Source organism: Talaromyces marneffei, chromosome 4 (assembly GCF_009556855.1).
Source record: "Talaromyces marneffei chromosome 4, complete sequence".
NCBI lineage: Eukaryota > Fungi > Ascomycota > Eurotiomycetes > Eurotiales > Trichocomaceae > Talaromyces > Talaromyces marneffei.
Window position 1 is genome coordinate 1,437,634 of NC_072351.1, and position 23,885 is coordinate 1,461,518.

General features: G+C 49.0%; 10 protein-coding genes across 10 annotated transcripts; 3 read left to right on the top strand and 7 right to left on the bottom strand.

The window, feature by feature from the left end:
* Positions 1-39: 39 nt before the first annotated feature.
* EYB26_005583 (uncharacterized protein) lies at positions 40-810 on the bottom strand (the record flags this gene model as incomplete). Its single annotated transcript, XM_054264868.1, has 1 exon — positions 40-810. One exon carries the CDS (start codon positions 808-810, stop codon positions 40-42), a length of 771 nt encoding a protein of 256 aa, XP_054120843.1.
* Positions 811-2,190: 1,380 nt separating this feature from the next.
* On the top strand, positions 2,191-2,883 carry EYB26_005584 (uncharacterized protein; the record flags this gene model as incomplete). The annotated part of the gene is made up of 3 exons (XM_054264869.1): positions 2,191-2,305; positions 2,370-2,446; positions 2,500-2,883. 3 exons carry the CDS (start codon positions 2,191-2,193, stop codon positions 2,881-2,883), a joined length of 576 nt encoding a protein of 191 aa, XP_054120844.1.
* Positions 2,884-3,591: 708 nt separating this feature from the next.
* Positions 3,592-5,061, top strand: EYB26_005585 (uncharacterized protein; the record flags this gene model as incomplete). The annotated part of the gene is made up of 2 exons (XM_054264870.1): positions 3,592-3,841; positions 3,902-5,061. 2 exons carry the CDS (start codon positions 3,592-3,594, stop codon positions 5,059-5,061), a joined length of 1,410 nt encoding a protein of 469 aa, XP_054120845.1.
* Positions 5,062-6,065: 1,004 nt separating this feature from the next.
* EYB26_005586 (uncharacterized protein) lies at positions 6,066-6,695 on the bottom strand (the record flags this gene model as incomplete). The annotated part of the gene is made up of 1 exon (XM_054264871.1): positions 6,066-6,695. The coding sequence occupies one exon, from the start codon at positions 6,693-6,695 to the stop codon at positions 6,066-6,068; it is 630 nt and encodes a 209-aa protein (XP_054120846.1).
* Positions 6,696-6,757: 62 nt separating this feature from the next.
* On the bottom strand, positions 6,758-7,100 carry EYB26_005587 (uncharacterized protein; the record flags this gene model as incomplete). The annotated part of the gene is made up of 2 exons (XM_054264872.1): positions 6,758-6,957; positions 7,031-7,100. The coding sequence occupies 2 exons, from the start codon at positions 7,098-7,100 to the stop codon at positions 6,758-6,760; spliced, it is 270 nt and encodes an 89-aa protein (XP_054120847.1).
* A 379-nt stretch (positions 7,101-7,479) lies between these two features.
* Positions 7,480-8,975, bottom strand: EYB26_005588 (uncharacterized protein; the record flags this gene model as incomplete). Its single annotated transcript, XM_054264873.1, has 2 exons — positions 7,480-8,541; positions 8,595-8,975. The coding sequence occupies 2 exons, from the start codon at positions 8,973-8,975 to the stop codon at positions 7,480-7,482; spliced, it is 1,443 nt and encodes a 480-aa protein (XP_054120848.1).
* A 1,310-nt stretch (positions 8,976-10,285) lies between these two features.
* EYB26_005589 (uncharacterized protein) lies at positions 10,286-13,059 on the bottom strand (the record flags this gene model as incomplete). The annotated part of the gene is made up of 3 exons (XM_054264874.1): positions 10,286-12,289; positions 12,346-12,919; positions 12,977-13,059. 3 exons carry the CDS (start codon positions 13,057-13,059, stop codon positions 10,286-10,288), a joined length of 2,661 nt encoding a protein of 886 aa, XP_054120849.1.
* Positions 13,060-13,763: 704 nt separating this feature from the next.
* Positions 13,764-16,881, top strand: EYB26_005590 (uncharacterized protein; the record flags this gene model as incomplete). The annotated part of the gene is made up of 2 exons (XM_054264875.1): positions 13,764-14,024; positions 14,101-16,881. The coding sequence occupies 2 exons, from the start codon at positions 13,764-13,766 to the stop codon at positions 16,879-16,881; spliced, it is 3,042 nt and encodes a 1,013-aa protein (XP_054120850.1).
* Positions 16,882-17,281: 400 nt separating this feature from the next.
* EYB26_005591 (uncharacterized protein) lies at positions 17,282-21,854 on the bottom strand (the record flags this gene model as incomplete). The annotated part of the gene is made up of 5 exons (XM_054264876.1): positions 17,282-18,425; positions 18,490-20,975; positions 21,030-21,090; positions 21,146-21,209; positions 21,269-21,854. The coding sequence occupies 5 exons, from the start codon at positions 21,852-21,854 to the stop codon at positions 17,282-17,284; spliced, it is 4,341 nt and encodes a 1,446-aa protein (XP_054120851.1).
* A 568-nt stretch (positions 21,855-22,422) lies between these two features.
* Positions 22,423-23,424, bottom strand: EYB26_005592 (uncharacterized protein; the record flags this gene model as incomplete). Its single annotated transcript, XM_054264877.1, has 4 exons — positions 22,423-22,623; positions 22,678-22,787; positions 22,841-22,899; positions 23,408-23,424. The coding sequence occupies 4 exons, from the start codon at positions 23,422-23,424 to the stop codon at positions 22,423-22,425; spliced, it is 387 nt and encodes a 128-aa protein (XP_054120852.1).
* Between the last annotated feature and the right edge of the window lie 461 nt (positions 23,425-23,885).

A 23,885-nucleotide genomic window follows, 5' to 3' on the forward strand; every position in this document is an offset into this window, starting at 1 on the left:
ATGCAACAGGGGATACCAGTATATAATTCTATATGCAAGCTAAAGCTTCTCGCTCCGCGTAATAACCCACAAAGACGACGCTTCTGCACAAACCATCTTATTTTTAGCCCATTTCAATTGCCCTTCACCATCCTCCTCCTCCTCTTGAACCGCATGCGACAATGCCCAGAACTTGCGTGCATCACGAGCAAGACACCAACTTTTAATGACCAGTAATCCGGGTGCGTACACTGGCTTCCTGTATCGCACATTCAATTGCGCCGTATATATCGCATCTCTTTCCCGGGGATCAGTGCTTGATCTCGACGGCGTCAAAGCCAATAAATGAGCCTCGATGGTATGCGACATGGCCTCATCGAACAGCGTTGCAATGACACCCCCGTGTGTGGTGTTGGGATGTCCACTCAGTCCCGGCGCGGACATTGAGACAAGCTGGATTATATCCGGTGGCCGTGAGGGAGTAAATGTGCCTTTTGATTTAGGATCATTCGCAGCCGCTGGTGGTTTTGTAGGTAGAGATGCCGAAACTTGATTGAGGTCGCGACGACATAATGTTACCAAGTATGGTATTGTTTCGTTTGTGCCTAGGGTTCCTGCGAAATACCCATCCTCGTCGGTGTAGTCTTTGTACACCCTAGCAGGCATGTTGAAAGCGACATATTCGCTGTTTTCACTGCTATCTCCCTGCAGGTTTAGGGATTGCTGTAGTATTGATTTGGCCCATGGAATGGTGTTGAAGTGGTTCAGTTCGGAGTCTGTGAGGGGTCTGGGCTTGAATTCCTGGCTCGCAGCCGGTGGTTTTGCTGACATGGATCTGATATTGGACGATGGAGTGCGTCGTTTTAGGTCGTATCGTACTAATGAAAACGACTACTAAATTATATAGCAATTTGACATATTCTAGTCAGTGTTTATACAGAATCGATTGATAAACAATCGGGCCTCGGCTACGTTCTTAGGTTGCTTTGACGGGGTTTGTTACGAATGGTAATTTGGATACGATTCGTATTACAGAGGAGTAGAGGATGTATGAGAGGCACGTGCCAAATTGACAATTCCAGTCAGTGTATTTATTTACATCTCAACAATCCGAGTATTGGACTGAATCCTTCATGACAGACAACTTTTTGAGCTTGCATAGATCGTAACTAATGTTTGATTCCTTATCGAGTCAGCCAGAAGGATGCCATCAAATAGCGAGGTTACACTCATTAACTACGGAGTACGGAGTACTCACTCGTAATACTTGACTTGATCTATGTAGTAATCACTAGTCTGTGGCTCCTGGCCAAAAGCAGTGAATCTGATATGGCGGTTTCAGATTAGGGCAATTTTAATTCAACATTGAATTCCTCAAGCTTGCTCTGTACTGTACCACAAGTAGTAAGCTCATCTCATGATAACTGAAACTCCGCTGAGGCCTGAGAGCGAGTGACACAGTTATTTCTTGGCCGTCTCTGATTGGTTTCAGCCACGTATAAAATACATAGCGTGTACGGCGACGAACGCTAATATGAGCTAATTTAGTGGTCTCGGAGCCACCCAGCCAATCGATTTTACTGATTGGCCGATATCTTACATACCGTTACATAGCAATACATACCAAACGAACGGCTCGATTAATTTTTCCAGGAACGCCGGCGTGATTGGACCACGGTTGACTGTCTGTCTGTCTCACAGCAACGAGGCACCCGCGGTCTGAATGGTAACAAGTGATTGATCTGTTGCATTCAAGACCTATCTAGATATCTATTGTATACCAATTGTCCTTGTTTATCAATGTGATTTAAGGAGTGTGTAGTATGTACAGAGTAGAATAAGCAGAGGGCACTAACTAAGCCAGTCAGATAAGAGCAGAAGAAGCAGATTCAGGAAAAGCCAAGCTAACAACACTAGTTCGCTAGTTATCTCCACTTCCCTGCTTGCTGGCACCTCCTGCTAACTGTAAGTTGTTGCTGCTGTTGTTGCTGCCCGGCTTTCCGGCCTCTGCTTTTTCGTTCCTTCCCTGGTTAACCACATCTGTCGCGACTGCTTCTTTTAGCCTCTTCCTCTTCTTCTGTTTCACTTCCTCTTCTTCACACTCTCCGCATTCTCGACATCCATTTACTCTACGTATCATAATTGCTCACTACGTGCTCTACATAACTTACTGTTGATCTCCAATCCTTGCGATCCACACTTCCCGCCAAAATGCGTTCATCCGCTGTGTTGATCCTTGCTGCTCTCGCGGCCGAGGCCACAGCTTATTACAACTACACCTTCCCAACTGGTTTCAACCTGGGTCTAGTTCCTAGCACAACTTTGAGTACGTTGATCGTTGGCGATTGGAAATGACGGCTGCTAGAGTGCTGACTAAACCGACATCGCAGGTGCATGGTGCCAGGGTGAACGTAACACTTGCCCACTTGTCTGTGGAGGAGCTGCTTCTGCCAACGACTGTGATGCTGTAAGGACTTCTCGACTTGCGCAAATACTCGAACTTGGAACTAACGCAAACAGAATACTCTCAACTTCGACTGCACTTGCAGCAATGGCACCACTCCCGACCTGACCCCATACAAGAACACCATTCCATTCTACGTGTGCCTGGAAAACTTTAACCAATGCATCGCAAACCACCCCAATGACCTCGATGCTCAGACTGCATGCAAAGCCAATGCGACTTGCGGCACGATCGACCTCTCTGCCGTGTCAACCACAAGCGCTTCTTCCTCTTCCACTACCGCTGCCTCAACTACCGCTGCTACCGCTGCTACCTCGACCACTGGAACCGCTGCTAGTGCGACTGCCTCGCACGGCGCTGCCGCTCTTCAGGTCTCTACAGATCGTTCAACTGGTCTTGGCGCCGCTGCGATGCTTGCAGTCTTTGGCATGATGCTGTAAGATTGCACACCGTCGCAGATCTTGCGACCCCGCCTTGGATATATATGCTCGCTTGTCGAGCACTAATAGCAGTATAATACCTTTTATATTATACCTTTCTTCGAGTTACTTTGCGAGACGAAGGAACTGTTCCCAGTCTTTAGCATGGAGTTTGCGGGCTTGTCTTTTTTTTTTTTTTTTCATTCACGTGTTGAACCGTATCCTTTGGTGTTTTGAGTTACCGTAGTCATGAGACGCGAAATACGAGAGGACGGTTATGATATCGATGTCTCTCTTTATTTGTATATGAAAGTCTGCTTGATAGTTGGTACGCGGTAGTCATTCGAATTTATTCTCGTGTTCGCTCGTTTTGTGGAGCGAATTGTGTATCGTTCTTTACAATGCTGGATTCACTATTCTGTTTTTTTTTTTTTTTTTTACAAACAAGTAAGTATAAATAATTTACTCCGTACTTGGTCGAAAATCATGATGTTGATCGTGGTGGTGACCGCTCTGCCCACAACGGACGCTGATTCGCCAAGAGATGAAATCACACAACTGAAATTTCTCCCACACTTATCGATATAACCACCAAGTCGCCCACGACTAACAACCAATCGCTCCAACCAGCCAGACGACCCTGTCTGCCCTTGTTACTCGATAAATTCTTTTCTCTCTCGACTGACTTGATCTGTCCGTCGAGGAGCATAAAGAAACAACACCGTCGAAATGCCCGCACCTACCAATACCCTTCTCATTGAGGGGTCGTTTACGGAGCTGTGTGAAGAGCTCGCTCAATATCTCGACGTGCTCCGTTCCAACGAAGGAGGTGCCAGCGTCAATACTGAGATTGCCCCTTTGCTCGAGCCTTTGCGTCAACAGGAACAGAATGGAGAGGAGGCGAACTTGGGGCAGCGCGATGAGGTTTTGAAGAAGATTGTTGCTGCGGCTGCGGTTTTGAATAATGCTCCAGAAAAGGGTATTTCTTTTTTCTCCCCTTTACTTTTGAAAAATCTGATGTGGCTAACATGGCTTATAGAGTTCATCCCTGCTTATAACCTCCTCGTTCATTTGATTCAGCAATCTTCCGATCCGGATATCTTCCTATCGCGAATCTGCACCTACTTGTCAAACCCCGTCACATCGTCGACACAGTTCGGTCCTACACTGGCTCTTACAATCTTAACCACCATCTTCAACACTCTCTCTCCCGCTGACTCCAGCCGGTACCACGTCTTCCTTGCCATTATCGCTGTCATCCGTCAATCAGGTTCGACCAACGCCTACGAAGCCCTTAAGAGTCAGTTGGTATCTCAGCTCCCCAACTGGCTCGCCGCCTGGGAACTCGACGAGGAGGATGCCCAAAAATTGCACTTGGCCATTGCAGACACCGCCGAGGCTGCCGGTGATAGCGAACTTGCGCACGCCCACATCGTCGAAGCCCTCCAGTCCATCGATGCCAACGAAGCATCCAGCAAGGAAAATCGGGAACTCGCCATTCGCGCTCTCACATCTGCACTTTCGCACCCTGCTATTTTCGACTTTACATCGTTGTCTGCTTCGGATGCCGTACAGGCTCTTCGGTCTAGCGACACTTCTCTTTTCGAGCTTCTTGAGATTTTCGCTGCCGATACCCTTGATGCATACGAGGACTTTGTCTCTTCGACTCCTTTGAGCTCGATCTCCGGTGGTGTGTTGGCGGACTCTGGTGATGCTCTTCAGACAAAGATGCGTTTGTTGACGCTTGCTTCGCTCGCTTCCTCGACTCCATCTCGTTCCCTGCCCTATGCCACGATAGCATCCGCACTCGGCATCGCCGATACCGAAGTCGAGAAATGGGTCATTGACACTATTCGCGCTGGACTCATCGAGGGAAAACTGTCGCAGTTGCGTTCTGAATTCTTGGTTCACCGTGCCACCTACCGAGTATTTGGCGAGAAGCAATGGGCCGAAGTGCAGGGACGTCTGTTCGTCTGGCGCCGCAGCCTTGAGGGAGTCCTCAGCGTGATCCGCACTGAACGCGAGCGATATGCACGCGAACTCCAGCAGCAACAGGCTGCAGCACATGCCGCCGAAGAAGGCGGTCCCGCTGGAAAGGGAGGCGATAAGAAACCAACCGGGGATCGGAGACGGCCTCACCACCAGCAACAGAATCAGTCACAACCTCGTGAAGTTGACCTATTAGGCGAGGGTGATTAAATTCATAGCATCACGTTTTTCTCTTACTGTTTTAATGTTTCTGCAAAAAGACTTTTTATCATGTTTCATTTGTCTTGGAGAACCGGTTTGAGGCATATCAAATTTTTCTTCCGAAAGAGTTAGCTGTAAATGGGGGAAAGAGAAAAGTTATTTCTTCTTTCTGATACTTTTCCTACATTATGTGATGTATGCAAAATAATGCATTGATGATGATGAAGATCTACTTTCCTTCTACATGGTCTTAAGTTCATAGCATTGACTGACCATCCATGGATATCAATTGACGATGTCGGTAAAAGAGATATATGAAACGACACAAGACAATCCAGTAGGCCAATCTGCTGCTGAGCCTCTCCTGGGTAAAATGTTTCACCCTACATCTTCAAAAACAAAAACAAAAATAAAAGATCAAGAGCAATCGAGGCGTTGGATTCGTCCGACACACACATCCATGGGGGTGGATGTGGCTCGGTAAGATCCACGTGAGGCTCATCGCCCTGCACTGCAGTTTTAGAATCCTGAGGGAGTTGGCATATTGGAGTCGAGTATGTATGTGTATAAAAGGACGAGTTGATAGTAGTGGGTGAGTGTTTCATGAATGAAATGAAGGAAGTTAGGGCTAAGTGCAGCGGTTAACTAACTAGTTAGTTAGAACCTGGCTGGTTGGTTATGTAAGTACGTACGTGCACAGTTAAGTTAACTAACTAACTAACTAGTTAGTTAACTAGAGAAACGTATTATGTAGGCTTGGTGGGAAGGCCCGCTCAGGTCTGACCCCATACTGCGCTGCAATTTTAGTTGTGCAAGAAGTTGAGACTTACTGTACTGACGAAATGGAAATGCTCAGCCTCACCTCAGCCTGCCAGGCAGTGTCCTTCCCGGTATGAAATGTGTGTCCCAAAACAAATATATTACTTTATAGACATGTATATATATATACCTTTAAACCATGTGCAAAACAATCCACCACTTTCACTGATATGAACAATCCCCGAGACGAAGATCTACAAAGCATCAACACCCTTGGCCTTCAACTCAGCCTGAATGCGCTCATAGACCTCCTCCTTTGACCCCGTAGCCTGGACACTAATCACTTTTCCCTTGGCCTCAAACTCATGCACAACAGGCATAGAGGTCTGCTCAAAAGTGCGGAATCTTTTGCGGATCGACTCGATATTATCATCGTCCCGACCACTGGTCTCGCCTCGCTTCAACAATCGGCCCAGCATGACGTCCTCAGGACAGACCAGAAACAGAACCAATTTAGACACGCAAACAGTCTCTTCGAAGAAATGCGCCTGATCAATCTGGCGTGGGAATCCATCAATCAAGAATCGAGCCGGTGTGGTCTTGGAGCTATTCTGTTCGAGGATGGCGGCCATTGCGTTCGATAGCAGGGCGACGGTAACTTCCATGGGTACGATTGTGCCCTCACGGATGTGGTGGCGGATCAATTCGCCGTACTCGCTTCCCTCGCGCACTTGTTCGGCGCGTAGCAGGTCGCCGGCCGATAGGTGGTTGAAGCCATAGTCGCGCACAAGGTTTTCGGATTGTGTGCCTTTGCCGGCGCCGGGGCCACCGAGGACGAAGACTACGGTGACTTTGTCGGAGGAGAAGCGCGGTGTTGGTGCCATTTTCCTTTATTTTCGACCTGAACGTTCGATAGAGGCGGGATAGGGTGGTAGAGGGGGGTCGATTATTTGCGCGGCGTAGAAGCACGAGATTTAACCAGGAAAACGTATGAACCGGTTCCAATCACGAAAATAGCAACAAAGGGAAGTATTGGCAATTGCGATTTACTACTGTCAGTCGTAGTAGCTGTTGTTGTAGTCTTTGGGCGAGAAGATGAAATGTGGCGGGTGTTGTTGCTAGTAGTAAAGAGATGGTGGGGCAGAGCTAAGTAAATCATTCAGGAGTTAGGGGATCGAAGGCCTGAGCTGCTTGTGGATGCACGAAGTGTTTGACTTACTGCTGCAATTTTTGGCACTTGACGCGGTCCTAGTAAGTCTGGACACGGGACTGGTATAACGAAAAAGCATTCCGTATTAATGAATCAATTCGATGATCATATGAATCGAGGTTATGATTGAGGAAAGAGCAGAATCTGGGTTGCTAAGACTTTTAAAAGTTGAAGATTAAGTCCAGGTGGATCATTTCTTGGCTGGACTAACAACATCTAGACTTTCACAGTTTCAGATCTTCAACCAACTTATGTTCTGAATTATTGTCTGTCCTATATAAAGATAAAAACGAGATTCGCCTAGCAAATCGATGAAAGAGTGTAAAAAAAAAATCGCCGTGATATCGCCGAGCGCCTGGGAGTATAGTACCATCTCACACAAAATGACACACAAGAAAAAGACATAAGCATAACAATATTATCGATCTACTTTGAACATATTCATACTTCAACATTTTCTAATCGTATCCGTGAGCTTGACCCGGTGGTGGAGGATAGCTAGGACTCAATGGTCCGGCGTATGCTCCTGGAATCGGCACGGCATCATATGTCTTTTCACCCGGAGCAGCGCCGACATGCTCGTTGACTTTCTCCGACAAATCCTCTTCATTGGGGTTGTTTGAAGTGTGAGCGGTACTAACAGGATCTCCAAAGCCCTGTTGAGCGACTTTTGGTGTCGCGTTCTGCACCCGGATAGGGGGCGGTTGAAGTTGGAATGGTTTTGTGACTGCGCGTGTAGGCGACTTTGGTGTTGCGTATTGAACGGCGTAGCTTTCGCCATTCTCAGCTACGGAGTACGTATCTTGATGATATTGTTGAGCGGCCATTGACATATAAGGAGACTTTGGTGTCATGGGGAAGAATCCTGGGGTGTTTGGTGCAGACTGCACACGGAGTTGAGCAAGGTACAGATCGGAACGAGCCTTGTCACGGACATCCATGGTCTTCTTCAGGCGCTGCTTGGTGTAGAATCGGTAAAATACAACGGCATAGATGGCGATGACGATGACTTCAAGCACAATTTCAATAATCGCACACACCAGGGACCAATCTTGCAAACGGCAGACCAGGGCGTAGTCGACCTGGTCCTGGAACAACTGATGACGGAGGTTATCGTTGCAGGACCAGCCCCATAGGTCTTGTCCTTTGCTATTTGCCTTCGAGCTCTGGAAGACGGCTGCTCCGACTACCCACATGACGGTACTGAAGGTGAAGAATCCCACTGAGAAGACAGAGTACCATAAAGCAACCTTTTCAGCCCGGCGATGACCGCCTCGCCAGTACCCGTAAAAGACCAATAGAGCAGTAGCCATAGAAACGCAGGCCATGACCAGGAGCAGATATTGCGGCCAGGGATTGGTTCCTACTGCCCATGGTGGAAGATTACTGCGTGGAGGCAGATCTTTGGTAGCTCTGAAGATGGTCAAGCTGGTTGACAGGAGGGAAAGAACAATGAGAGAGCAGCTGAAGCTGACGGTTCTTAGAAGTACCTTTGCAGCTCTGACTCTGACTTTGATTTTCTGCAGATAACCATTAGTATTTGTCTAACTCTTGATGGAGATATTAGACGTACCAAATCTCGCTTGTTTTCTCTCGCCGTCTTTACTTCTTCCTTCTGTAGTTTAACTTCTTCTCGGAATGTCGGACTGAACGGGTTCAGCGTTCTCGCCGTACCTGGGGTCTTGAGAGCGCTTTTCAAAGGCGAGGCTGGTGTCATAGGTTGATGCGCGTATCGCGAGGGATCGCTGTCAGCCACATATCCGAATCCAACATCCGAAACATGATGTTGAGCCTCTTTCATGACAGAAGCTGGAGGGTCTGCGAACGGGGATCGAGCCCCATCGGACGGATCGATAGGTGAGATTACTGTTGTTGCCTCTGCGAATCGTGCCGTGCGAGGGCTTTTGAAGTCTGAAACAGATGAGGAAGAGGAGGATCGCGAGGAACTGCGCATGATGGATGTGGGATTTTGTTGATTAGACATGGTGGGTAAACAGCGAGAGATCCTGCTCCCGGCGATCTGATGTGTAGCTCAGCTCTGAAGCTGTAGAGTCGGTGAATTCAGCAGAGATTCTGCTGGCCGATACTGCACTGGTCGATATGATAAACCGAATGATAAAGAGTAAAGAGAATCGACGAGCTGCGGACCTGCGCAGGACTCAAAGCAATGCAATTACTGAAGCAAAAATCAAGAGAAAGAAGCACAGCATGAGATGTGAAAAGAGGATTGGGGTCGCCCGAGGGCCGCACTCCAGGGTCTATGTATGAATTGTAGAGGCATGGGAAACGGGGAAACCGGAGCCAATGCATGCTCCCCTCTTTTGACCTCTGGCACCTCCATTGACTGACAGCGGCGGTCAGTTAGCGCCGGCTTTCATGCTAAACACAAGATCTGAGCAGATAGAGCGAGTGATTGGAGGGCCTGAAGTAGCTACGGGGTGCCTGTTTTGCGCTCAAGTGCAGGGTCTCGCCATCGATTGGGTGATGATGGATGCAAGATAGCGCGCGGGGGACCTCGAGAGGACGAGGCAGGATGAATCAGAGAGCAAATCAGCGATTGCAGCACAGGCCGGAGCGTGATGTACTCTGTAGGATGCATTGCTTGTCACAAACCACTGGCCAATCAGCGCCGTGAAGACTCGGCTTGGCACGCCGGAGGATGCGCGGGCCTTCGGACAAGCCAATCACGGGGGCTGCCGAGCCGCCCAGTATTACTGCACAGTACAGACTAACTAAGCCAATCACTACGGCTGCTCCGTCACGGGTAGATCCTCGCTGGCGGCTGCAGACGATCTGTGTGATGTTCCAGTTCGTCACGTTTGTTCGACTCAATGCGTACTCTCATGCCGTGCCGAGCCCGCCGCCATTCGATGCTATTGTCTGCATGCTGTGTGTCCTGGACAAAGAACTCAAAGCGAACCTGCACAGCATGCGGGATGGTCACGCCTATTGCATGAGCCAACACTAGTATACTCTGTAGTAGAGTCTGTACTCTGTATGTACGTAGTACGTATGTCCAGGGTTTTGGGAATGGCCTGAGGCTGCAGCGTGGACCTGCTCGAATGGTCCGTGCATATTTTCCTTATTCGGCTACCTTACACACAGCCAATCGGCCAGCCTATCAGTCAAGTCGGGAAAGATCAGAGTGGCTAGAAGTAAAAAGCATGAATGTATTGAACTGCACCGTGATAATAACCGCCAACTCCACATAAGCAATTGCTCTGTACAATGATCAAACAATCAAAATGCCGCCTATACTCCTCTCTACATGGCACCGTCGTCAATTACCGCCCCGACATCTTTACTAATATAGATCTCTTCCAAAGTGCCATCTCCTTCGGCAAAGCCACCACCGTTCTGTAGAACAAGTCCCTTTTCGTTAGCCAGATGCAGCAGGCAAATAAACCCGAACGAGGTACTGATGTCCCGTAACGATTCTTCTGGATACACCTTCTTGAGAGAGTTCATAACGTTCGTGAATCGTAATTGACCGTGTTTTTCAATCTCAGATGTAATGTCAGGCATTGGATGGTCTCCGTCTGATTGCCTATTCTTCGGTGTTGGTGTTGGTGGGCCGTCGTCCTCAGTAGGCTCTTCAGGTGCATCAACAACTGCTGCTGCGTCCGAGGCTGAGTTGAAATCCATAGACTCGATCAATCCGTCGCCCATACCCTTCCACATTTCTTCTTTCAACCGCCTGACGTCAACCTTCTTAGCCACACGTGCGTAAGCGACATAGTCGGGCCGGACACGACGACCACCTTGCGTCACTAGCTGTGAGCCGAATCCTCCACCATGAAGCACCGAGCCGGGTGTAGCTCCAACCATATTCAATAGGGCTGTTAATCCCGTAGCGCCTGACCCATCACCAGCCGACGTTGTAGGCCGGGCATCCATATCGCCTGCTGGAGAGAACATCTCTCGAGCATCTGCAAATGGTAGGTTGTCGTCATCATCATCTGCCATCGGCAGTCCGTTAGGGAATGCAAGCCCGTCGTCGTCTGCAAAGAAGTCGGCATCATACGTGCCTGCAACCTTCTCGTCCTCTGCTTGTGCGCCATTTTCAGGTTTGTGATTAGCCCAGAAAGCCTCGTCCATTTCTCCTGCCGCTGGAACGCGCGTCTCAGTTGCCTCTCCTGTCCTGCGAGCTCCAAAAAATCTCTTTGATCCCATACGAGCCTTGGGCTTGAGGAAGAGTCGCAACAGTTGTTGCGAGTTGAAGTGCTTGTCATCCGGAAGTAGATTGCGTCCTTTTGTTTTCCATTGCGTCTTGGGAATCGAGATAGCAGAATTCGAACTTGCTTGCGTGTATATCAACTCAGCTGCTGTAGCATCAAGTGGAGCGGAAAAGTCAATCACAAATGGCTCCTTTTCTTTGCGTTGCTTCGGCACCGCCGTGGAATTGGCAGCACTAGTCTCCTTAATCTTGCGAATTCGCCAATGTTCAGGACCCGCCCAGTTCTTTTGTAAAGCGTTATCAAAGTAACTCAGAATATTTTCGTGCTCATTATTGGCTGGTTGGTGAGAGATCGACAACGTGTAGGGATCTTCATCCTCGGCAGCCTCCGGATCGTCTTCTCCACCGACATCCATGCGATGAACCTTCAACAAGGGTTCCAATGCTGCCTCTCGCGCCCAAGCCTCTCCACCTTCACCAAAACCAGCGTCTTCGCCAATGTCGAATCCTGCAAAAGTACCGTCATCGTCATCAAATCCGACAGCATTGTCATCGTCGAGCATAATGCCGGAAGCATCACCCATACGTCTTGCCGGATCAGATTCGTCATGGTCCTTGTCGTGCCGCCATTCCTCAGGGGCTTTAAGCAATGGCATATCAAGAGAGCCACTTGGATCTCCTAGATCAAGATTCTTCAATGATGGGCAGATGTCCTGTTCGGAAAGGCGATCTAAATCCGGAAAGAATCTGTTTCCGAGGGAGGAAATATCAATCTCGACAGGATCAACATCCATCGGATCACTCTCCGGTTCTTTGGCTTGCGTCTCCTCTGGCTCTGCACTGTCATTCATTCCGTCGTCCTGCGCAGCATCCCCGCCGTTGGTTGTCTCATCCACGTCATCACTACTATCGAAAATGATACGTCCCTGGCCATCAATTGACAAATGATTCAACAACAATCCCTTAGCACCTCCTTCGTCAAAGTCAGCCGATGCTTTCTTGAAGAGCGGGTCCACCGCAAACTCGAGCTCGAGCTTTTTCAATTGTAAAGATGCAAACGATGGAGCGAGCGTAGCCTCGTGAGAACGTGTCTGTATGCATTGTTAATAATAAAACTTAGTTTCAAAAAACTGGCAGTTGTACTGACCTTCTTCTTTGCCTTTCTTCGCACACCGTCTTCGCCCTCTTCCTCTTCTTCCTCATCGCCTTCGGCCGCCTCGCCTTCCTGGGCTTTGCGGTCTCGGCTGTCTGCCAAACCACTCAAGAGTTTCCCGGTTTCGGTCGCAACACTATCCACTCTGCTTGTGTAAATCTTGACGCAACCATCAAGAGTACAACTGGCCTTTTGGAAGTTGACGCCATCTCCCTCGCGGAGCAATGACATATCATGGAAGTAATCGATCAAAGCAAAATTCCATGAATTAGCAGCGTTGATCTTGTTATCGGTCGCCATTTTCATCCACTCCTCGAAGTTGGCGAGAATAGGGACTCGTTTAGCTGGAGTTGCACCTCGGCCGCGACCATCCACGTCACTCTCCCGACCTCGTCGATGAGAACCACGTGGAGTTACTGGACTTTGACTATCGGCACGATCGTATTGCCTGCGGGGGGGCATGGGCGTCTTAACCGCAGCCTTGATCTGGTTCATTTGGCGGTCATACTGAGCTTGTCGCGACTGCATTCGAGCAGCCTTCTCTCCCATGTCATCATTGAGGGGGATCCTACGAGCAAAAATAGTTAGCTTGATTCCCACGCTTGCAACATCGCTCTTTCCGTACTTGATGGGAGAGTTCTTCTGGGGGGTTGAGGCGCCGCCATTGGAGCGGCGATGGCTCTTTGATGGATTCACAACACGAGGCATAATTAATCGCGAGTCGGACCTAGATGATGCGTGGTTGTATATTATACTGGAAAAGCGAATGATACAAGGGCAAGGCTAAAGATGTTCAGTTATTCATCTTCTCTGTAGGATGTAATTTCAGCAGTATTCAGAATCGGCTGCAACGCAGATGCGCTTGTATTCGGACTGCTGGAGGTCGACAGTCGCTCTTTCTGGTTTGTTGTTTTTCGAGATTGGTTGGCAGCAGGTGCGATCGGTGGGCGGTCCACGGTTTGTCAACAAAACATACGGTGTGCCAGTACTACCATGGCTGCCATCACGTGTTGTAGTTCACGTGATGTTACTGGGGATCGCTTTGGCGTGGGCTTGGCATGGATCGCGACTATCGATAAATCGTCATCATTGGTCTTGGCATGCCAGATTGGACGTCACGCAGCAGCATTTCAACCTCCATTCATCTCTTACCTTCACAACTCTTTGTAGTCTATATTATACTCTATGCTCTATACTGTAGCAAATTCTTTCTTAACTTCGTTTGGACGCCTCGATACCATTGGGTCTCACCATGGTATGCATCAAGATTCGCGACTAGACTCTAACCAACCATCCGATTCACTGTCAGTGCCGATAGCATTGATTCTTTCAAGGAATGTCTTGCACGCATTCGTATCTAGCCAATTTTCGAACGGCATTCAAATATCGACAATCGTAATGTTATGGGCAGAATGTTCACACAACACAAGTTACCCTCATCAACGTCAACTAAGCTGTGTACGAGGCACAAGCTATACCACCCTCGACCGTTCTTTCTGAGTATTGCCGTGTTCTCGCTTTTGGCTCTCGGAAGCTGGATTGCTCATGGTTATGAGAAAAGTTCGTCGTCACTCGGTGACAATGGCTTCCAGAAGCGGGTGGTCTATCCAGGACTTCGAGTCGAAGGTATAAACAGTTCAAGGCTCCTTGAGCCGTTCGAGCAAGAGATAGAGGTATGCATAACAGCTTTCCTTTTCTTTATCTTTATCTTTATCCACAATATCCGGGAATTAAATTAACAGCAAATAGTGCCGTCTTGTTCGTCATGCAGATGATCAGTGTTCATTTGTTAAGAGTAACTGCCCGGATGAGAATGGGATCTTCCCCTACCTTCAACTTTATTACTGCTCGCTACGCCATGTACAGCCAATTTCATTTATCATAATTATAGCCTGGCTGTCTCTTCTTTTCAGTACCATCGGTATCGCTGCTAGTGATTTCCTCTGTATCAATCTCAGCACGATTGCCAGCATCCTCGGGATGAGTGAAAGCTTAACAGGAGTCACCTTTTTGGCTTTTGGCAATGGCAGCCCGGACGTCTTCTCAACATTTGCCGCAATGGGATCAAATAGTGATAGCTTGGCCATCGGAGAACTGCTTGGGGCTGCATGTTTCATCACTGCCGTCGTGGCGGGCTCAATGGCTATAGCCAGACCTTTCCGAGTCGCCCGTCGAAGCTTTGTACGCGACGTTGGATTTTTCATCTTGGCTGCCATTTTAGCAGTGGTCGTACTAGCTGACGGTGAACTGCATGCCTGGGAGTGTGCATCAATGATCGGTCTTTATATTTTCTACGTCATCCTGGTCGTGTCATGGCATTGGTATCTAACCCGTCAGCGGCGAAGGTACGATAGGGAATTTGCGGCAAGAGCCCAATTCCACATACCTCAAAGCCAAGAGTTGGATCTAGAAGATGAGTCATCCGATGAGGACGCTATTTCTAGAGAATCGAGCGCACTGGTACAGAGCCAGAGATCGCCCGATTTCGAAGCACTTGAACGGCCAGAATGGAGGGAAGATGATGAAGAAGACGATGAGACACGTAATAGATATCTTGCCGAGATACGCGAGAACATGCATGTCACACGTCCACCTTCATTCGCGCGGCGAACAACTGTCAGCTCAATCCGGCCAAGTCTAGTCGGCGCTCTAGAGTTTCAGTCCGCCCTTTCATCTTTGAAGAAAGCTAAGAACATACATCACAATACGATTGACCTCGGTCATTATGTGGATTCAGATTCTGCCAGCCCGTCTCCTCGAATCCGGCCAAGGTCGAGTCACGGAAAACCATCTCTTCATCGACAAGAGGAGGCCCCGAACCGACGCCGATCTGCTTCGGTCAATGACACACCTGTTTTACGTGTGGATACTTCTCTAGACAATGTAAGACGCCATGGTGAGACTCTGATCCCGGTGATAGGACAGCTTTCTCACAACGCTTCTTTACAACATGGTAGTGGGCGTTTACAACATCAACCACCAACGACTTCACCCACCCTTTCTGTTCCCCGATCGCCCACAACATTAACTGCTGATCATTTGACAGTGCCACATGGCACCTTCAATTCTCCGAACTATCAAGCATCACCTCGATCACATCAACTTCCATCACCGGGTGGTGTGTCCCCATTCGGCCACATTCATTCACCGTCGGCCAATTTCGAGCAATCAGACGAAAGTGACAATGAGACTATACGGTTCCCTGCTTTTGTGGACTCACCAGCTTCTATGTCGCCTAGGCCACCCAGTCTGATTCTTCCTGCCGCATCTCTTTCACCGACTGCAGAGTATCAAGGCGCGTTTGCTCGGGAAGAGGGAGTGTCGAAGTGGTGGTATTATCCATCCCTAATTCCTGGAACTTTGTTTTTCACCCTATTTCCAACGTTGTGCAATTGGAGCTCAAAATCCTTCTGGGAAAAGATTTTAGGCGTCGTTGCGGCACCCAGCGTGTTTTTTCTGACCGTTACAATTCCGGTCATAGATCCCAATCCAGCCGATACCACAGACAAGGAGGCGGATACTCGTCGCTCCCCTTCATCTAATTTACCTTCCATCGCTGATGGCGATCCATATCAACCTACACCGATCATTCGACTACCTGATGAGTCACCAATTCTACAACCCCAGGATCATCAGTTGCTCCGCAATGCCCTTCATCACAGTATACAACACATCTCCCCAGTAATGCAAGCTAGGGACTCAAATACTCTCCCCAATAGACCAAGGCTTGACTCGGAGATGGCAGCCGGCCCGCCAGGGTTGAACGACGACCCCTCATCTGCTACAGCGCGAACTTGGCATCATGCACTTACAACTATTCATGTATTCACATCTCCTCTTTTTGCCATAATAGCCATTTGGAGCTTTCTGGATGATGGGCACAATTTACAAAACTTGATCGTACCCATCCCAGTCAGTCTTGGTATATCACTCATCTGCGCCATACTACTCAATATATTCCTCAAAAAACACGATGATCCTACACAAGCCCCCAATCAACTCCGCCCCTTTCTATCGTTCATCGGTTTCACAGTCGGTATATGCTGGGTTGCAATAATCGCAGACGAAGTCGTCAGTCTTCTGAAAACTATCGGCGTGATTTTGAACATCAGTGAATCACTTTTGGGTCTCACTGTGTTTGCCGTGGGTAACTCATTGAGTGATTTAGTTGCGGACATCACTGTAGCTCGATTGGGATACCCTGTCATGGCACTGAGTGCTTGCTTTGGAGGACCCATGCTCAACATCTTGCTCGGAATCGGTATGGGAGGCTTGTATATGATATTGCACTCCAGTGCCGAAACCACAACAACATCGACAATCGATGGACTATCACTCCATACTCCATACAAAATCACTATCTCGCGAAATCTCATGATCAGTAGTGTGACACTACTCACCACACTGGTAGGACTCTTGATTATAGTCCCGCTGAATCATTGGAGAATGGATCGGAAGATCGGCTGTGGGCTCATTGTGCTCTGGTCGCTGAGTACACTGGGCAATGTCATTGTTGAGATTGTGGCATAGGGCTTTTCTTTTCTCCTTTATACTCGTTGCATTGTATGCCTACTTCATTCAATACTTGATCTGTTATTTTGGTATTTCTGGCGGGTACAGTTTTCAATTCGTTCTTCTTGTACATGCATCATTCACTGCACTGCTTATATCTATGCCTTGAAACCCACGATATCTAGGCTTTTCAACAAAGCTTGCAGAACGGCAGCATTGGTGTGTCTCCTACTTGGTAAAAGGAGCTTGTATGTAAATGATAATATAAATACTTAAATGATAACTAGCAAATAAAACTACATCGAACCAACGCTGCCGGATGTTATTCAAAACAGTAGGCCGAAACAAAACAGCAAAGAGAGCGCACAATTTATAAACTAAAAAACGATGGATTATGTTCAATCAATCTTTCTCAATATCAGAGTACACGACCCGCAACCGAGCTTGTGCTTCGGTCTTTGGTCTCAACCTTCTTCAATCCCGTTCCAGCTCGGATGGATGCGAACAATGCACCACGGTCGGTGCCACCACCACCCAAGGCTGGAGGAGGTCCACCAGTGGGAGGAGGTGGTGGTGGCGGAGGAGGAGGAGCAGCAGCACCTGGGGGAGGTGGTGGTGGAGGTGGTGGAGGAGCAGCGGGTGCTGCTACTGTCACAGGCGTCTCGCTCTCGGGTGAGATTGGAGCCTCTTCAGCCGGAGGTGGAGGAGGAGGAGGCGGCAGCGCAGTGGGGCTGCTTTCTTGTACAGGAGTTGCGGATTTCGACTCGTCCATTGCGCTCAAAGGTCTAGGGGGCGCCATAGTGCCGAAGAGGATACTTGCAAGTTGTTTGGCGCTTCCACCTCCTACACGATCGTCATCCTCGTCATCGGATGACTCATTGTCAGATCCAGCGGCAGACCAGTCATCGTCCTGTTCGGGACGTGCGCGAGGCTTTCGTTCAAGAGGACCAGGGATGGCTGCTGGGCCTGATGCAACCTTTGCGCTGGCCTCCTGTTGCTGCTGAAGCCTGAAAAATGGATTCGTAGATTGCCCTTCTGAAGGAGTAACTGCAGCTGGTTCTACCGAAGGAGGTGAAATGGCTGCAGCTGCTTGAGCCTCGGAGGGTTGACTCAGTTGTCGGAAGAAGGGGTTCTTTGACTCGGCTGCACCGACACTACGGCTGCTGGATGGTGATCCGTTGACTGGCGGTGCGGGCCGGGCATCAGCTGGTTTGGCTGGAGTCACAGATACTGGTGGCGGGGAGTATAAGGGAGCTGCGGGAGTGTTGTCTCGAGAACTTGCGATATCCACGGGACCCTCCTCGTCGGAAGAGCTCTCATCCAGATTCTCGAGTTCACGTTGTAGTTGACGCTCACGCTCCTTTGCAGCCTCCAGCTCTGCTCTCTGGGCGGCAAGTCTGGCTTCTTTCTCCTTTGCCTCTCGCTCTGCGGCCTGCTTGCGTTTCTTCTCTTCCTGCTTCTTGATTTTACCTGCACGGACCTGCTCTTCAAGGCCGCGAAGGCGTGCTTCATGAGCTTCACGTTCCTTCTGTAACTCATCTTCTTGTCGATGAGCCTCCTCCCTATCTCCATGTTAGAATACGTCGCTTATGGGACTTCAGTGTCGTTGTGTGGCTAAGAACTTACTCAAGTCGTTTTATCTCGGCTTCCTGTACCTCTTGCTCCTCCCGTATCGCTTGCTCCTTGATTGTAGTCTCTTCTTCGGCAGCCCTTGACTCAGCTTGACTGTCTGGTCGGCCCTTGCGCGAGGGAGGCGCTGGAGGGGGTTTCTTGCCAGCGGCTTTAGCAGCAGCGGGTGCAGGCGTACGTTCATCGGCGAGACGGCGCTGTCTTTCTTGCTCCCGCTTGGCATCTTCTTCCTCTGCCTTCTTCAATCTCTCTTCACGTTCCTTCCTCTCCCGCTCTTGGCGCTGAAGTAGAGTATCGCCAGAGTCGGTGCTAGGTTTGAGACCAGCTGCAGCCATGCGCTCAGCAATGCGTCTTTGTGCACGCTCCCTGGCAGAAGCTACACGTTCCTCGTGCGTTTGACCCGCGAGAGACGCGGATGATCCTGTAGAGCTCAGCGCAGCGGGTCGTGACGGTAGCTCGGATCTTGTCGCCGATGGTGGCTCGTTGGACACAGAACGAGCGGCTTGATCTTCCTTGCGGACCTTAGCTGTTCGGCTACCACGCTGTAAATCGTAGATAAAGTCTCGAATCGTATCTTCCACTCCTAGAGCCTCTTCCCATCGGCGTCTCTCATGCTCGCGAGTAGAGTTTTCACTGCCCTCCTTGAGACTATCCTCAAGGCTGAGAGAGAATTCTTTGACACTCTCCTCCACGTCCCTAGTCATGGCCTCATTACGCTCACGCTCTGCTCTGATCTTGACATTTTCTTCTTCAAGTCGGCGAGTGGCTGCGCCCTCGTCATCTGACGAAGTAGGAACAGGGCGACCAGCCAACTCGGCGGCACGTGCCTGCATTCGAGCCCTAGCACGGGCTTTGATCCTGTCAGCTTCTGTTATAGCGCCTCCTGGTCCGGTGCCGATGATGTTCAATGCACTGCTAGGGTTAGCTTTAGCATCTCGCAAGCGGAAAAGCTCAAGTCTAGCTTCAGCAATAGCTCTCTCAACCTTGCGCACGTTAGAGGCAACTTCAGGAATCTTATCTTGGTAAGACTGGAGCTGACGGCGTAGAGAACGACGTTCTGCTCCAGAGTCTACCTGACGGAAAGCAGATTTTGGATCAGTATCAATATCGTCTTGGACACGACGAATGCGATCCATGAGAGACTCTGCCTCACGTCTGTCTCTGCGGTCCATGGCATCATCTTCTTCCGCCTGGTTCTGATCTCTGAAATCGACGGCATCAAGCATAATCTTGGTTTCGCGAAGCTTCTTCTTCAACTGATCAACACTCAACTCCTCATCTGACCTTTCTGAGACCTGAGACGAAGCTGCTGGGGAATGTGTTCTACCATCATTGCCGACTCGGCGACGAGCGCTCGATCGATAGCCAACTTCGTCTCTATTTTGATATCTAGTGGCATCACGGCGCTCTGCTGCACCGGGGGAAGTTGCGCCGCCGCGGAACGAGTGATCTTTCAAGTAGCTGACACCTGTCTTTTGTGGCTGGAGGAAAGCGCCGCTGGTCTTGCGGGCCTCCGCATCCTGAGAAAGCAAAGATTTGACCGTACCAATCGAGTCATTCAAGTTCCTTGTCGATGGTGGGACCAGCTCGGGTGGCAAGCGGGCAGGGATAGGATAGCCGTTGAGTCGCCTGTAAATTAGATGCATGGCGACGCAAAACTCATCTTGGTTGATCTTTCCCTTATCGTTGGAGTCGACCAGTGTCCAAATGCGCTCTAGATCCGAACTTGGAAGTCCACTCTGACCCATGATCTCGATTGCAGTTGATCCACCAATGAATCCCTTATTCATACCATCCCACGCGCGGAACAACTGATCGTAAATTTTCTTCTCCTCCTTAGTAACAGCCCACGGGATGTTTGCATTGCCTGACAGACCAGTCATACTGAACCCACCTTCGCGGCCAGGCTGTGGCATGAGTTGTTGTTTTAGGGCGTCAATATTCGGTAACCCAGTTGCAGGCGTGTTAACAAATCCCCACTGGCCAGGTACACCGGTCGGTTGGGCAGCCAACGGAGCCATTCCAGTTTGAGAAGGAGACAAATGGGAAGCAAAGCCGGTAGGCATAGGTGGCATGGGAGGACGCGGGCCATTGTATCCTGTCGCTTGCGGGTTGCTAAGAAAGCCTGTAGCTTGGGGTTGAACCGGTTGCGACTGACCCGGGAATCCGGTAGGCTGTGGTGCTAGACCTTGCGGCTGGAAACCAGTCGCTTGGTTATAAAATCCAGTAGGTTGAGCAGTAAGCTGATTCAAGAGTTGTGTATTCGACGGCTGTTGAGGCGTGGGCTGTTTTGGAGCTGGGGGCGCTGCAGAATTCTGCATAAGAGGTGCGTCGAATTTGGGAGCGTTAGTTTGTGGCGCGCTTGACTGAGTGTCCGGAACGCCGAATGAAATGATGTCGACCATTGACGAAACTTCATTGGCGATTTTCTCGGGAAGAGATGTGGGAATCTCTTTGCCGGTCAACCTCAAATTGCAGAGGTACTATGAGTTTATCAGCATCCAGTATCCTTTATATTGTTTGGTAATCTCACTGACCAGAGCTAAAGCGAGCTCAGGGAAGAAAAGCTGGCCGGTCTTGTTCGTATCTGACAGAACCCTAGAAAAGATGTTATTTCTGCAAGCTTCGAAATCTTCATCCAAGGAGATCTCACCAAATCTTAGATAGATCCTGCCCAGATAGCCGTGAGCGCAACAAGATATCTCTAGCTTTGTCCCCTATCCAACTAATATTAGCAAGAGAAGCTCCCAAAAACGACGTCAAGGTGAGCTCCCACCGTCTAGAATCACATCATCCCCAGCCGCGGCTTTGAACAACTGTTCGAACTTGGCTTGATCCTCAGCAGTGATGAACGAAAGCCTCATATTCGGTATTCTCGGCCCTGATTTTGGCGGCGGAGTTGGTCGGGACGACGCACTATCCTGCATGAATGACTGCGCCATCTGCGCCGATGTCTTGTGCACGGCGATCGTGGGGGGAGCTGCAGAAGCACTGGGAAATTGCTGAGGAGCTGCATTTTGTTGCTGCGGAGCTTGCGGTGGTTGACTCGGAGCAAACTGATTCTGAGGAGCAGCGCCTGGGAATCCGGTGAATTGGGGCTGCAATTGCTGTTGCTGGGGTGGTTGGAGCGACGGTTGGCCGTACGATTGTTGAAAGGCTGTAGGATTAGCGGCGCCTGGAAAACCGGTATATTGAGGTTGAAGTTGTTGACCACCAGGAAAACCGGTGGGTTGGGGGGCTAGGCCATGCTGAGGGAATCCAGCTGGCTGCTGTTGCTGGTGCTGGTGCTGGAATGGTGATGCCTGTTGCTGCTGGCGAGCGCTGTTTGCGCCGCCAAGGAAAGAATTCGAGGCAGAATACATTTATACAGATAATATAAACATGAAACTGAAAAGAAAATCAGGCAAAGATCAGACAATATAGCACAAACGCGCGAGAGAACGCAAACATGCTAAAGTAGAAGCTTGTTTGGAGGTTGGAAACAATGACGGCGGTTGTCCCGAGGAGAAGGGGGGAACTGGGGACCTGACAGAGGCACAGAACGGATTGACGCCACAGTCCAACATGCGCTAGCCACAACCGGATGAATGCCCAAGTCAACAACTTTCTCTATGTAGAGCGACTACAGATTCTAGAAGAGATGGTTGGATCAATAATCTTATAGTAAACTGATTTGATTGATCTATAAATGGTGTGGTGGAATATTAATTCTTCGCTTCTTGTGCACTGTCTACGGGAGAGGTTTACTTGAACATGGGAACTTTATATATAGAGACCCGGATTTTAAACAGAAGACTCCATGAAAGGACGATAAGACTCTCAGAGCCAGTCATTGATTGTTGATTAAACCATCCCTAAATCCCAAGAAGGGAATAACAAACGCCCATATCATGAAAAAAAAAAAATCTTCAAAAGAAAAAACGGCATTTTTTAAAGACCATCCTGCGTCCCATTCTGATGCTGAGAAGCGCCCACCATCTTCCTCAATTCAAACTCCTTGGTAAACTCTCGAGATAATGTACCAAGATCGCGGACAGTGTCATGACAAGCCGCGAGCAAAGCATCCTTGGGCGTTATTTCGCCGTCTGTTTGTACACGAAGCTCGAGTTTGTGTACGAGGGGATGTGGGATCTTTCATATCGTTAGTCCTTTGACTTCGCATCTAAAGGGATAGGACAAGCATACTTTGTAAGCAGCAAAGGTAACATGGCGATTCTGAAGAAGACGGCCACGGAGGAGATTACCCACGGAGTGGTCTTCTTTATTAATAGTGAATATAGACGTGGATGGAGTTCCTGTACATATATCAGTCATCAAGAACACCAGGTGAGGACGAAAGGGTTCATACGTGTATCTGCCTTTTCTTCAATTTTCTTTTCTCCTTCTCCTAGAATAAAGCTCTCTGTTCTATACACACGGATGATGTCAGCATACTTGAGCCCTAAAGTCAGTGAGAGAACTAGCTTGAAATGACAGTATCAAATGGTATTTCCCCCCCAGTACAGTAAAATAAACAAGCAAAATGACGCAAGATATCAGAAACTAGGGCAGAATACTTTCTGGGGACATTCACGGCAGGCGGAGGAGCCGAGGTATTTCGATAGCAAGTTCCGTTCCATGAAGAAGCGGCGCTTTCGCCGTCCTTGGTCCAAGGCATGTCGGTCATCAGATGGGATGGGATGAGGTGAAGGAGTAGTAAAGTGATGTAGTAGGACAGGAATAGAGGCTAGGAGTAGGCATGCTTGAGAATGGTAGGAATAACGAGGACGGATTCTCAAGGAGGGGAAGGAGTAGAGACAGAGACATGGAAGTGAGAAGAGGAAAGATGACAATCTAGGAATGCACCCTTATAGGCAAACGAAGGAGCCATCAGAGCAACATGACCGAACAGAGCAAATAGAACAACCAAACCCACCTGTCTGGAGCATTCATATTGGCGCTTTTGTCTTTCTTCTATCCAATCGACCGGCGACTTGCCAAACAAATATAACAAATAAGAATCGCCTGGAATCGCCGTGCGACAGAGACGTAGTTCCTTTTGACCCTCGCCGGTAATAGAGAGTTGTAGCAAGATTTGACGGAAGCGTCCAAAATAAAATAGTACGTATGTGTCAATATAAAATTTTTGGGATAATTCAAAATGTCTCGAAATGCACCAGTCAAATATGTAGGAAGATACTTCAATAACCTGGAGATTCCGGTGATTGCTTACTCGGGCGGAAAAGTTGCCTGCGGCGGAACTGTCAGTATCAGCACGTGACTCCCTGCCAATCACGTTTGATTATTTTCCACCTCTACAATGTAGTTTCAGGTTCTAGTAACAAAGACTGGAATTAAAGAATGAAATCTTTGTGCATATTTTGTCTGATAAGTAATCCATTTTCATTATCCTG